Source organism: Coturnix japonica, chromosome 2 (genome assembly GCF_054131305.1).
Source record: "Coturnix japonica strain WE chromosome 2, WE-NBRP24, whole genome shotgun sequence".
Taxonomy (NCBI): Eukaryota; Metazoa; Chordata; class Aves; order Galliformes; family Phasianidae; genus Coturnix; species Coturnix japonica.
In genome coordinates this window covers 8,318,606-8,331,585 of record NC_140664.1, presented here as the reverse complement: position 1 = coordinate 8,331,585, position 12,980 = coordinate 8,318,606, and the positions used below count along the sequence as shown (strand labels likewise).

The 12,980-nt window shown below is 37.7% G+C and overlaps 1 protein-coding gene across 6 annotated transcripts in view; it reads right to left on the bottom strand.

The window, feature by feature from the left end:
- ASAP1 (ArfGAP with SH3 domain, ankyrin repeat and PH domain 1) overlaps positions 1-12,980 on the bottom strand; it is a 162,215-nt gene that overhangs the window by 64,494 nt on the left and 84,741 nt on the right. For all 6 annotated transcript variants that reach the window (XM_085536979.1, XM_015856319.3, XM_015856325.3 and 3 more), the window contains one exon: positions 6,498-6,570. In XM_085536979.1, the coding sequence (XP_085393105.1) occupies positions 6,498-6,570 (73 nt within the window). The remainder of the gene's footprint in view (positions 1-6,497; positions 6,571-12,980) is intronic.

The following is a 12,980-nucleotide window of genomic DNA, read 5'->3' as shown; positions in this document are numbered from 1 at the left end:
CCAGACATTTACACTGAGGTTTTCAAAAGGCCAAATATTTAATCACATATCAAGATGGAATTGTAGCTTGAACAGTATGTTTTTTATAAGAATACAACTGTTTCAAAAGCATATGGTTGCAATCAAATAGCTTAGCATTAAAACCAAGGAAGCTGCAAAACACACATTTTGTTTCGATGCAAAAGCTGCTGCATAAATGTATACAGAAGACTTGAGCTAAGAAGGAGCTTTGGCTTACATAGTTCTGAGCTCATAAAGCTGAAATGTTCCCCATTGTTCTCAGGGAAGGGCAAGGATAACAGAACAAAGAAAGAAACCTGTTAAATCATGAAGCCCCTGTTCTGGTCACAGTGCAGCACTGCTAACTCCAGTATATTTCCCAGCAGCTGGATTTTAAGCACTACATTGTTTCCTAAAGCACAGACATCCAAGAATAATTACTGAAAGAGAACAAAGAACAAGCTCAAGACTATTTTCTTTATCAGTAGAAAGGGAAAAGTCATTCCCAGTCAGAAAAAAAGGAAGTAGACCGTTGTTCTGGAGGAATCCATAGGACCCTGAGCAACCTGATTAAGCTGTCCATGTTCATTGCAGGGAAGGTGGACTAGACGACCCCTAAAGGTCCTTTACAACTCTATGGTTTCTATGATTAAGTTCTATGGAATCCCATATCACAAATCGCTAAACCTTCGCATGAAACTTGTGACAGATGTATCCCTTCTGCTTCATAATCAGCAAACTCATATAAAAAACATTCAAGCAGCACGTAACAATGAAATATTTTCAATTTTTACATAAGTATCAACATAAGCCTTGTAAAAAGAGCAGAAATATTTTCAAGTTGTGAAGAGGCACTGCAGCTCAGTACGTGACCTTAAAGATGCAGATGGAAAATGAAATCTTCATTGAGACTTAATCTAAAATGGAACATAGGAAAATCCAGAGTGCTTTCAGCAACAAGCATGTCTTGAGCTCCCCATAGGTGCCTCACACAAATGCAGAAGCGAGTTCCCAGTGTACTACCAGAATTTCCTTTGGATAAAGAAAACTGTAATGTGCACAACATCATGCTCACTTCCTTAGATATAAGTACTATAGGAAGGACATTTATAACCCTGGAAAGACACTAACTCTGACAGCAGCACACACTAATGATATTTTCCTTCTAAAACTGGTTCACATCTTCTCATCATCATGAAGAAAGCTCAGCACTGTAGTGGAGATACATCAGCTTCCCCTACATCCTCCTTCTTCAGCATCTCCCAGAGAGGTACCAAGAAAACAGGTATCAGGCTCTGCTCCAACCACAACAGGACAGGGGCTCCATGACTGTCCCACCCCCACAATGAGACCTGACAATTAAAGCCTTGACTTTCCCTTATCTTAAACAGTTTTGTTCTGACCTGTAAACCTCCAAATACTGAAGAACAGAAAAAGGAGTTAAATAACTTACAGAAGGAAAACACACAAACTCAGCAAGTCCTTGCCAACATTGACTTACTGACAACTATGTCTGATTGAGTCTGAAAAAGAAGAATCAGAGTTCACAATCTTGGTTAACTTGACTCTGTTCTTAAGCTGTACTGATAGAAGTGATTTGCTCTCTGAGCAGCCAGGGGGGGGAAAAAAAGGAAAAAAGAAGGTCAGAGCCAAACCGCATTTATGAATGGAAAAATATACACATGAAAAAGACACAAAAGAATAAGAAAGCTGGCAAGGTTAAAGAGAATGGCAAAAGACAACATTTGAAATAAAGAATGCTTTTTCATTCCATCCCTCAAAAAGGCTGAAAAGAAAGAAATGGAAAAGAAAATCTTGGACCATCACATTCTTTTCTTTGCTTCTGGAATGACCTCGTTGGAGACAAAAGTAATAAAAGTCTCTTTCACAGTCCTTGAGAACAATGTGCATCTGAGTGAGTCATGGGTTCCCTAGATCTGACATTGTGGGAGAACACAAACTAAATCAGAAAAGTAAATGACCTTCACATCTGTGTTCATCGCTAACACATTTAAAGAAGATCTCATGTAAGGAATTTCTTTCAACAGTGCTTCAGAACATGTAAAGATGCTAAGAGCCAAATTCATAAGAGCTGGGAAAAAAAAAAAAGAGCAACAAGTAACAGAAAAGCAAACTACAAATTGTCAAGTCTCATTTATGACAGCCTCAATACAATACAGAAAACAAGACACTGTTTTTAACGAGCTCCAGAGAGAGACTGAGAATTCAAGTATGCATCACCAGAGCAGCAGTGCTGACATATTCCTCCTCAGGCAGATTTGTAGGAACTACAGCGTGGAAGAGAATTGGTGGATAACATGGATAAATACAAAATGTGAACCAGGAAACAGGTTTCACGTCAGGGAGTTCTACTTCAGAAACTATTTTTCTTCCACAAAATCAACAGGTGGGGAACAAAAAACTGGAAATCAAACTGCGCTGAATATGAAAAAGTGCATCTTTCACCAAAACCTCAACAGGAATAAAGCAAACTGGGTAGCAGGTATGAGCTTCACATTCAAGACCAACCACTTAGATTGATGAGGTAGGGGGAAAGGAAGCAATGCAGTTCCTTTTCTTAAAAGGAGTTTGCCAATGAAGCACTTCATGATAAGGCTGACATTGCTTAACAGCATTTAATGAGTGAGGAAATAAGCTTCACAGTGAAACTCTGCTGTTCTTTCAACATACAGCACTGCTAAGCTTATTCAGGGCAGCAGAAACAAAAGCAGACTCCAAATGAGAGATATCTACAACAAAAATACCCATATTGGAGTTTGGGGTATACCCTTTACTTAGGCCTAGTAGAGAAAGATTTACAGTTCAGTTCATCCTAACATGAAAGCTCAGTAAATCAGATGAGGTGAGTCATAGAACTCTACACTTTGATGTGTTGAACAACAGGTGAAGCTGTGCGAGGCAACACAGCACACAAGTATGTTATACAGAAAATTAAGTCCTGGTGTTATATTACCTCAACAGTCAGTAACCAAGCAAAACAAAGGTGAACATTAGAAATGATAAGAAAGAGGATGTAACGGAGCAGCATAAAACATCACAGCATGCTCACACCCTGAATACATAGTGTGTAGTTTGTTTGTGCCCCTGTAGTCCCTCTGTAAAAAGGAAAGGCCATTTTGGAAAAAGACAATGAGGATGACCGAATGCATGTGACAGTTTCTGTAATAACAAACTAAAAACAGACTAGGGCTGTTGAGCTCAGACATGAGATACTGTGGCTGAACATGCAGAGTCCCCAATCCGACACCAAAATAGCCAAATGAGACATGCACAGGACCAGCTCACTTCTCAGAGAACTTGAGATCATAGAATCATAGAATTACCCAGGTTGGAAAAGACCTTGAAGATCATCAAGTCCAATTGCAGCCTAACCAGTACGCTAACTCTAAAAATCTTACTCAAAATCATATCCCTGAGCACCACATCCAATCGGCTCTTAAACACAACCAGGGATGGCAATTCAAACACCTCCCTGGGGAGCTTATTCCAGTACTTAACTACCTTTTCTGTAAAGAAGTTCTTCCTAATATCCAACCTAAACTTGCCCTGGCGCAACTTGAGGCCGTTTCCCCTCATCCTGTCACTTGGCATTAGTGAGAAGAGACCTGCCCCACTCTCACTGTAAGAACCTTTCAGGTACTGAAAGAGGGCGATACTGGAAGAGGGTGATCTGAAAAGGATGCATGAGACAACACTAAAAAGGAGCAAGGGTGCATTTAACTAGATTGATATCGGACTTTGCATGCTAAACATTTACATTAATGTATTTTCCTTAGGAAAAAATAATCTGAAAAGTTTAAGTATTGTACACCACAATGTCATTCCTGGCTTTGGCAACTCTAGACCTTCATATAACCGCAAGATGAATAAAATAATAAAAATTATTCCATCACTGCACTGTTCTTTCCCTTCAAATCTCTTCTATTTATAGTTGTAGCAGACCAGGTGCACTGCTGGTCCCATTCCAGTACTTCTGGTCATGCCTGGATTTCATGACTTTAAATAATGAAGAAACATAATCAATTCTTTTTTTTTTTCTTTTTCTTTTTTTAATCTGAAAGTTACATCAGTGGAGTATTAAAACAAATATTACAAATCTAAAGCAAAACCAATTATGCAACCTAATGCGGTTAGAATTCAGCATTCAAAATACTACGGTAAAGTTAGTCAAAACAGATTCTCCATTAAATTCAGGCACCAGTCATGTAAGACAAGATCTTGTTTAGAGATTGAATGTATCATAACAGAAATAAAGAGCAAGCTATATAAGAAAGAGGTGGTATGAAAAATATATCCATTTGGGTGTCTGGGCTTCCCTAAAAAAATTATTTTCCATACCAGTAATTTCTTTTAGGAAAAAATAGGATGGGACTTTTCTACGGGATTTCCACATTTCTGTGCTTGTATGCTTTCATTTCCACTGCAATAGCTCCAAATCTAAATCAGATGGATGCAGGAAGATGACAGTTAAATCTTCTCAGTAAGAGAAGAGAATTCACAGAATCACAGAATTGTAGGGGTTGGAAGGGATCTCTAGAGATCATCGAATCCAACCCCCCTGCCAAAGCGGATTCCTTACACCACGTCACACAGGCAGGTGACCAGGCGCGTCTTGAATATCTCCAGAGAAGGAGATATTCCTTCCTTGAGGTTCATAATATAGCACAAAGTAAATATACAAGAGGACTGGCGTGTAAGGTTTTCTGAAGAGCTGTGTATGAGATTAAATGATCAGCACTAAATTTTACTTCAGAGGAAAAAAAAAAATATATTAGAAAAATTAGTATTATTCCTTAACAGGCATTTACTACTCTGGCTCGTGCTCCCAAAGGAGATTAGGAAGCAGGGTAGCAATGAAAAGTATTCCTACTCTACAAGTAGAAACATTGTTTCCCCTTCTAGCAAATCAAGTTTATTAAACAAAATTCCAGATTCCTTCCTTCAAAATTTGGAGGCTTTCATTTTTTGTTCCTACTAACCGTAGGATATAGATTGCTGCATGCATTGCACACCTCCTCAAAGAACAGTGTGGGCTATTACAAAATCTTTCTGAAGAGGGAGCTAGAGTATAAGGAATGGAGCCTTCTTTCCCCAGAAGAATTAGTACCTATCTCTTTTGAAACCACACTTGTTAAAAAACGGCTGCTTAAGTATCTGTGGTCCCTTTTAAGTATCGCGACAGCCAAACTAAAGCTATTGACCAACATCCTATGACTTCTATACAATTTGGCAAGTTCATAACACAGAATGAATGACTTATAAGCATTTAAAATAAAGTTTTATAACAAAATTCAGATCAAATGAGATAGTGATTCTGTAGATTTCACTTACTTCAAAGCATTAAAAAGAAAAAAACAAAAAAACAAAAAACCACCCTTGTGTTCTATGATCTTTAAGCAGCTTTGAAATTCAGTAAGTAGACACTATCAAATAGAAAGAGCTGCCTATGACCTCTGAGTACTTCTGAAAGGATAAAAGTAAATATGTGTTTTAAACAAATACTATTCTCACTTCATATCCTGCTGTGCTGGGGAAAAAAATCATTAACTGAAGTTATGGGTGAGTGTAGGGCAACAATGTTAGCGACTGGCAGACAAATTAAGAATTTACAACCCACTATAAATCCCTCACATCCCTAAGCTGGAGGGCAACAAACACTATACCAAAGCAACACAAACAGTCTTGTTTTTAAACTAAGGCCTCTAAGAAGTGGCTTTGCACAAGGAAATCCTTGCTAAACTGATTATTTCTGCTGGGGAACAGGAATTTTCTAAAACCCGGTATTTACAGCTGTGTAACTGGTTATCTGAAGCTCCACAGCTCTGTTGGCATACTTTTGGCATTTTTTATTTTTAGACAAAAAAGGAACAGAGATAAAAGCCTCATATACTTTAAAAAACTATCTGTATTTCTGTTTACTTTTGATCGTCACTTGTTAGTGAACTCAAAATAATCACTAGTTCATCCTTCAGCTGCTTATCTTCCCATCAAAGTTGTTACTATAGCCTCAAAACATCAGAGTCTGCAAATGAGTAAAACAAACATCCACTATTTTAACTACCAATAGAGATAGGAAGCTTTTATTATATGTATTACTAGAAGAGAGTAAGCATAGACTTTGTTTTTACTAACAGGTTTTAGCAAGCTATTCTCCTGATTTCACCTGGAAGTGTACTCCATAAACTCAGTCTAGGATAGCGCCTTACGACACTGCTCTAGATCTGCTCTAGTCCAATGAAGCTGCTTGAAATTTCATGGCAGAAGGAGAATTCTTCTAGAAGCCCTTAGGAAAGGCTATGCAGGTGAAAGAACCAAAGAACACAGAAATTTGATGTAAAATCAGTAATGAAAAGAAGTGTTTACACGTTTAACCACAACAGCAGTAAACAGATAAGCATCTCTTATGCTGCGAGATGCTTTTCCAAAAGCAATATCAAACATTACATAATCATGTAAAACTGGAAACAATGCCTTACCTTGCCCCGAATTATATATTGCTTTCACAGATTTCTTTACTTTCTGTAGTGCAGTTCTATCTTGATCCAATGCCTAAAACGACAACAAAGAAACTTTAAGTATCTACTTCATCGATCAGAAGAACACCCTACAGCATTTAAGAACACGTAATACGTAGTTTCACAAGTTGGATAAGACTGCTGTTATGATACATTCAGCCTGCAGGAAGGTCTCTGGTCATTCAGCCCTTCAAGTTGAATTAAAGAACTGATCTGAAAATGGTCTGAAGGCAGAACAAAGCAGCACTGACAGCTGAGAAAAAAATATCAGTTTTGTAATGGGACCAAGTGTTTAAGATGCAGTATATTTTACACAATAACCAACCATAATAAATAGAATCTTCCACTATAACCCTATAGATTCTACTATAACTAAGCTGCTAGTTTAATTCTGTGGGTTACTCATGCTAGGCTTCAACCTGGGGACACAAAATATATTCTCATATGAAAGTTTGTAAAATGTAAATGTAACAGGGAAAAACAAAAAAGAAAAGCAAATGAAAAGAGGAATGTGGAAGAAACCCTTTAAAAATCGTTCTGCTCACTTATAAATAACTCATGGAAATTACTTTCACAAGTACCACAAGTTCACAACATACATATGGTTCAGCCACCATACTAACTCTTCTTTCTGCAGAAGTAGTTTATTAAATATAAAAGATGAAGAGTACCAAATAGAATACTTCAGATCTGATTTTAAATCAGCTACCAAAAAGGAGTATTTACATGAGTAGTATTCAAATATGCATTGCCAGATCCCCTTAGTTTGAAATCCAGAGGATGAAGTCATTAAAAATCAGGGATGAGTTTAGGATTATATTTCTTGGTACTTTCTCCTTTGTAAGCAACAGAGCTTCTCCCTACCTTCTCTCGCAATCTGATTCAAGAGACTGAGTTAACACCAGAAAGAACCACTATAATGAAGCAAAAAATAAACACCAAGTAAGGCTTGTAGAATGAAGAACTTTACAGCTACTGGAACTGTGTGCAGCGTTCTGGTTAATTTAATTTCACTTGCAAGTGAGCTTCGGACATTCCACATTCAAAACACATTTTGCAGAGTTGCTGCTATTTCCTATATGTTCTCTGTGTAGAATTCAAACATTTCTGTGGGGTTTTTTTGGTTTTTTTTTTTTTTTTTTTTTCCCCATTTAGGTCATAATCAGTTTCATGGAAGCGATGCTAGATCAATAATCTCAATCTTCAGCAAAGTCACAGCATTTACCATGCGTTCAAATCACCGAAGACTAGATAACTTGTGCTCAGAATTTGTCAGGACAGTAGCACAGCTAATCTATTTGCTGGAGCAGACCACAAATCTCACATTGCAGAGATGCTTGGGCAGCCAGTATTACTTGCTGGAGGAAACAGCATAAAGTTTGATGCTCCTGTGGGTCTGCTATCTGAAGACAGGCAGACTGATGCACAACTCGTTCCTCCACAGGGTACAGGGGTAAATTTACAACACTGAAAGCTTCTGTGTATGTGCGTTTACAGTATGAACCCACACAGAGACCAATCAAAGCCTCTCAGCTCTATTTGAGAGCAGTTCAGTTTTAACCAAGTGAAGTATTACAATCATAGAATCACAAGGTTGGAAAGGACCTACAAGATCATCTAGTCCAACTGTCCGCCCATCGCCATTGGTACCAAAAGCCACTAAAACCATATCTCGTAGCTTCTCACCCAGACACCTCTCGAGCACTGCCAAGGATGGTGACTCTACCACCTCCCTGGGCAGCCATTCCAGTGTCTGACCACTCTCTGAGAGGAAAAGTAGTTCCTTACATCTAAAATACAGATATGCAGTACACAAAAGTCTGAAACAATATATATATATATATATATATATATAGTATTTCTGCTCTTTAACATGCCGTTGAAAACCCCCATATCCTTCACCAACAAACACTTCTGCAGCATCTAAAATCAGAAAGTTCAGAAACAGAACTGACAGAAATGTTTTCTAAAGCTATTTTCATTTGTAGCAGAACAACAGATCCAAACTTTCAGAATGAGAAATATTTGTTTCTTTTGCTTCACAATACATTGCTGGGTTCTGCTTCACTTGCATCTTCACAGAAAGAGTTAAACATTTCAAATTTAATAAAACATTAGGAACTCTGTGTTCCTTTTCAAGTCAGTGCACAGCAGGCGATTCTCCTTAGACTCCATTGCAAAAGCTGTCAAAAGCTTTTGCTTCTGTCTGCGTGCTACACCAGACAGTTGTTACAGTATATTTCCACTGAAGTTTTCCCCATCTGCATCTACCTGAAGAGAATATATGATTCATTTGTTTATTTAGAGTTTGAACACCGGGTGGAATAAGAAATCGCAACCAATACTTGTGAATGGACAATTGTTAAGGTTGCTGAGATTCACAAGTAAAACTTGCCATGATGTTCTAATACCAAAGCAGACTGTGCACTCAGAAGAGAACAAAAAGGCAAGTAAGAGATTACTTGCTTCCTAAAGATACAGATCAGGAAAAAAAAAACAAACACAGAACAAATAGACATAAAAAGTCTTGCAAATTGGATTTTGATATTCAATTAAATTTAGCACTAGTATGGAGGGGAGAAGGGGAACATTCATTACTTTGAGAGCCGTCATTGAGCAAAGCCATGTACAGAGATGACATCCACTGCCTGAAGGAGACAGAGACCTAAATCAGAATGACACTGAAGCTCAAGTTTTTAGTTTTATGTTTGCAAATACAACCCTTAAGTGAACTAGTTTGTCACAATCCAAAATTCTCTTACTTAAACAAATCCACAAGCACTTACAATTCTATATCAGAGCAAAGCAGAAAATGCCTTCCGAAGGCAGAATCCAACACTATACCAATCAGACACAAAAAACCTGTTATTTAATAATTCTTCATACTTATGTGTGTATATATGATTTCATATAAAAAATATAAATGCAGTCATTTAGTTTCTAAATATATTACATTACCCTCATATGACTTATGCTAATAACTTATAGCTGCATTCTGCTGCCAAAGCACTTTGCTGCACTCAGTGCTCAATTTTTATTGCATTTGAAATACATTAAACTAGGAAGAAGCAGCCTCAGTTACATGAAATCATCCTTCTCCAATATTATTTTGTTTCATTTTGAAGTCTGTAGAATACTAAATGTTTTTGTTTCCCGTCATAGAAAACACAGAAGATGATGTTCCAATAGAAGCGACATACAATAATACTATTATAAAACAAGATGTCTGATGAGATACAAGGATTCTCTGACAACAATCTCTAAGTATTCAGATGCACTCTTTCCTATGTTCCCAGAAACCTAAACTGTTCCTCAATACAACCCCCAATCCTGGAAAGTACTTCTTTTCTTATATTTTCTTACCCTCTGATCAATTTTCCTCATTTTTGAGACAAAAAAAATAAAATAAAAAAATACTATTCTGAAGGTATCTGAAGCAATGATTTCTGTATCCTTGGTTGTTTCTTCAACCCAGGTCATCTAGGAAACACCAGTCATCCTTATTCAAAGTAATGTAAACACTCTTCTTTAAAAACAGATACACCACATCTTTTTTATTGCGTTTATATAAAAACTAATCAAGGAGAGCTCCTCTCTCCTCATATAAGCAGATCTGTTATGCACAATCCCTGAGATGCATCCTGCCAAGGTTTAATCTTCCTGCATTCCACACAGGCACTGATTTTGACACTCTTCAACCCCCCAGAACCTCGTATCTTCTCAATAAACAGTATTTCATTTTTGGATCAAGTTTTATTACAGTGACTACTGAATTTAAAACTGAAGTTATACTACCACACAGTGTGTCGAGTGCGTGGATTTCTACTTTTGACCTACCAACAACTGCCAAATGTGCATTTAGATAGGCCACTAATTGCCTATTCATAAGCTTGCACCTTTAAACTTACCATATATGTATATACACACATGTACAAAAATACACACACTTGTATGCATGTAGATACAGATCTGTAAGTTCACACACTAAAGAACATTATTAAAAACATTTGATGTATTTATTCCTAACAAACATGAAAACACAGTTTGCCCAAAACAAAAATCCTCCTTTCTTGACTGATGTATAAACTATTATTACAGACACCGATCACAGAAGAGCTCCACGTATACATAAATTCAGTTCTGCTAGAAATCAGCATTGCCCTAAAACCACACATTTGCATAGAGTTCTACAGTCCCATAAAACCCCTAAAGCCTCACGTGCCTTTTTTTCCATGCTTCACAAACCTTCACAGTTGGAAGAGAAAAATAAAACTGATTTGGTTTAAATTTATGATAATAAGAAGATGAGTGGCTCAAGACAGTGACAACCACATGTGTATGTATGCAAGCATTATTCATCGCCTCAATTAGACACCATCCAGAGGAAATGCTTTTTCCATCTAGAACAAACTGTTCATCTGTGCACCACACAAGGTTTAGAATTTCACTCTTTTTAGGAAGTTAACCCCAAAAATGTTTATGCCTGAAGCCCACCCACAAAAATAATACACTGAACCTGAAACATTTTAAACAACTACAAAACCTCGCTCAAGATGAACTCATGGCTGAAGGCTGAAGGCCATCAGGCCATCATTAGGAAGTACTACTTCTCAGAAAGGGTGGTCAGGCATTAGAATGGACTGCCCAGGGAAGTGGTGGAGTCACTGACCCTGGAGTTATTCAAGGAATGATTGGATGTTGTGTTGAGGGAGATGGTTTAGTGGAAGCTATTAGTAATACGTGAACAGTTGGACTGGATGATCTTCTAGGTCTTTTCCAATCTTGGTGATTCTATGATTCTATGGCCACCTGAAAATGCACAATTTCTGTATTTATGAAAACAAAACATTGTACGTACTGTAAGAAATTACTTTTGTATCTAGAGTCATCTATGCAAGATATAAAATCTTTGAGGTTATATATCTAAATGGGAATAATGAGAGCTTGATAGTCACATGCATGTTTCATTAAGATTAAACTATTTCTCAGAAAATACACAGGAAGATATGCTGGCTTCAAGAAGCCAAAAAAGAAAACAAAAAGCAAACAAAAAGAACAGCAAAGCAACCAGTCTTTCACTCAGCAACCAATACATTACTCTAACCCTGGCACTAAAGCAACTGACATTACTGCTGTCTATACTAGGACATATGGCTCCTGCCTGCTCCAGTCCCAACTGTGATATCGATGTAATTATGTCAAAGTAACAGCCACAGCATTCACCAACAGATCAAGCCCTAGCAATTTCCCTTGAGAAACCTAACCAAAAGAGAAGATGGAAGTCAAGTGCTGGTGGTTTCCTGCAACGTACACATCCAGAAAGAGGCAGACCCCAAAACTCTCTACTTTGCACATAGGAAGCAACTCAGCACCTCCTGCCCTATTCCTTCCCACACCCAGCCTGTGCTCTGCCCCTTCCAACCACAAGCTTGAAGCCTGTTTCCAATTGCTGCTCTCAGCATGCCTAAGTGACAACAATAGGGGAGACATCTAAGCCATCAAATGCCTCTGAGTAATGGATATATATATATATAACTGGATATATATAGCTGAATATAGAAGGGCATATTCAAACTCATTCTAATTTATGTAAAAACTCAAAGGCTCCAAATGCAAGATAAAACAAACAGAAACATATCACACTGAGCACCTATCACTGCAAAAGCCACCACCTGCAGTTTAGTACACCATTATTTACCAGATACTCCCAAAGTAAGACCAAGATAAGACCAAGATAATCTTCCATAAAAGGACTTTCCTTGAAATTTCCCATATTCAGAAAAGCATTTAAACACAAACTAGCAAATACATATACATACATATATCTTCAGAAAATGTTTTTTCAATTAATGCAAAGCTTTACAGACATCCCATCAGCTGGACCTCCCCCTCAGCACAGCTAACAGCACTTCATCAGGCCACACAATGGCCATTCTCCATCCTGGTGAATGTGAGAAAAGTCACAGCCTTTTAGTGCTGTAAAGGTCACATCATATAAGCAACTCATTTGTCTACACTCTAAAAAGATCTGCAAAAATAGCCAGTAAATTACTCAAGTACCTCTCAAATGGCAGCACAACAGAGACTGCTTATAAAATCCCTCTAAAAAGTCCAGTATAGCTAAATTTTAATTTGTCTTGACAACTGCCCTTTGGATTCCTCCAGGCAATCATGTCCTACCCAGAAGCCTTGGCTGCAGCAGCACAAATGCAGCTGCTAATTGTTGTCTACATATGATTACTTCTAGCTAACATGAAATTAGCCAATTTTGTGCTTAAAGTACATTTAGAGTTAACCAAAAAACAGATGTGTTTCCAAATGCAATGATGACACAGCTCAGATCCACTTTCTATCTTCTGCTGTGCAGGAGATGCTCTAATGACCCCTCCTAGTGACAGCAACTGAAGACATCCAGTCACAAACACAGAACTTCCCTGCAAGCAG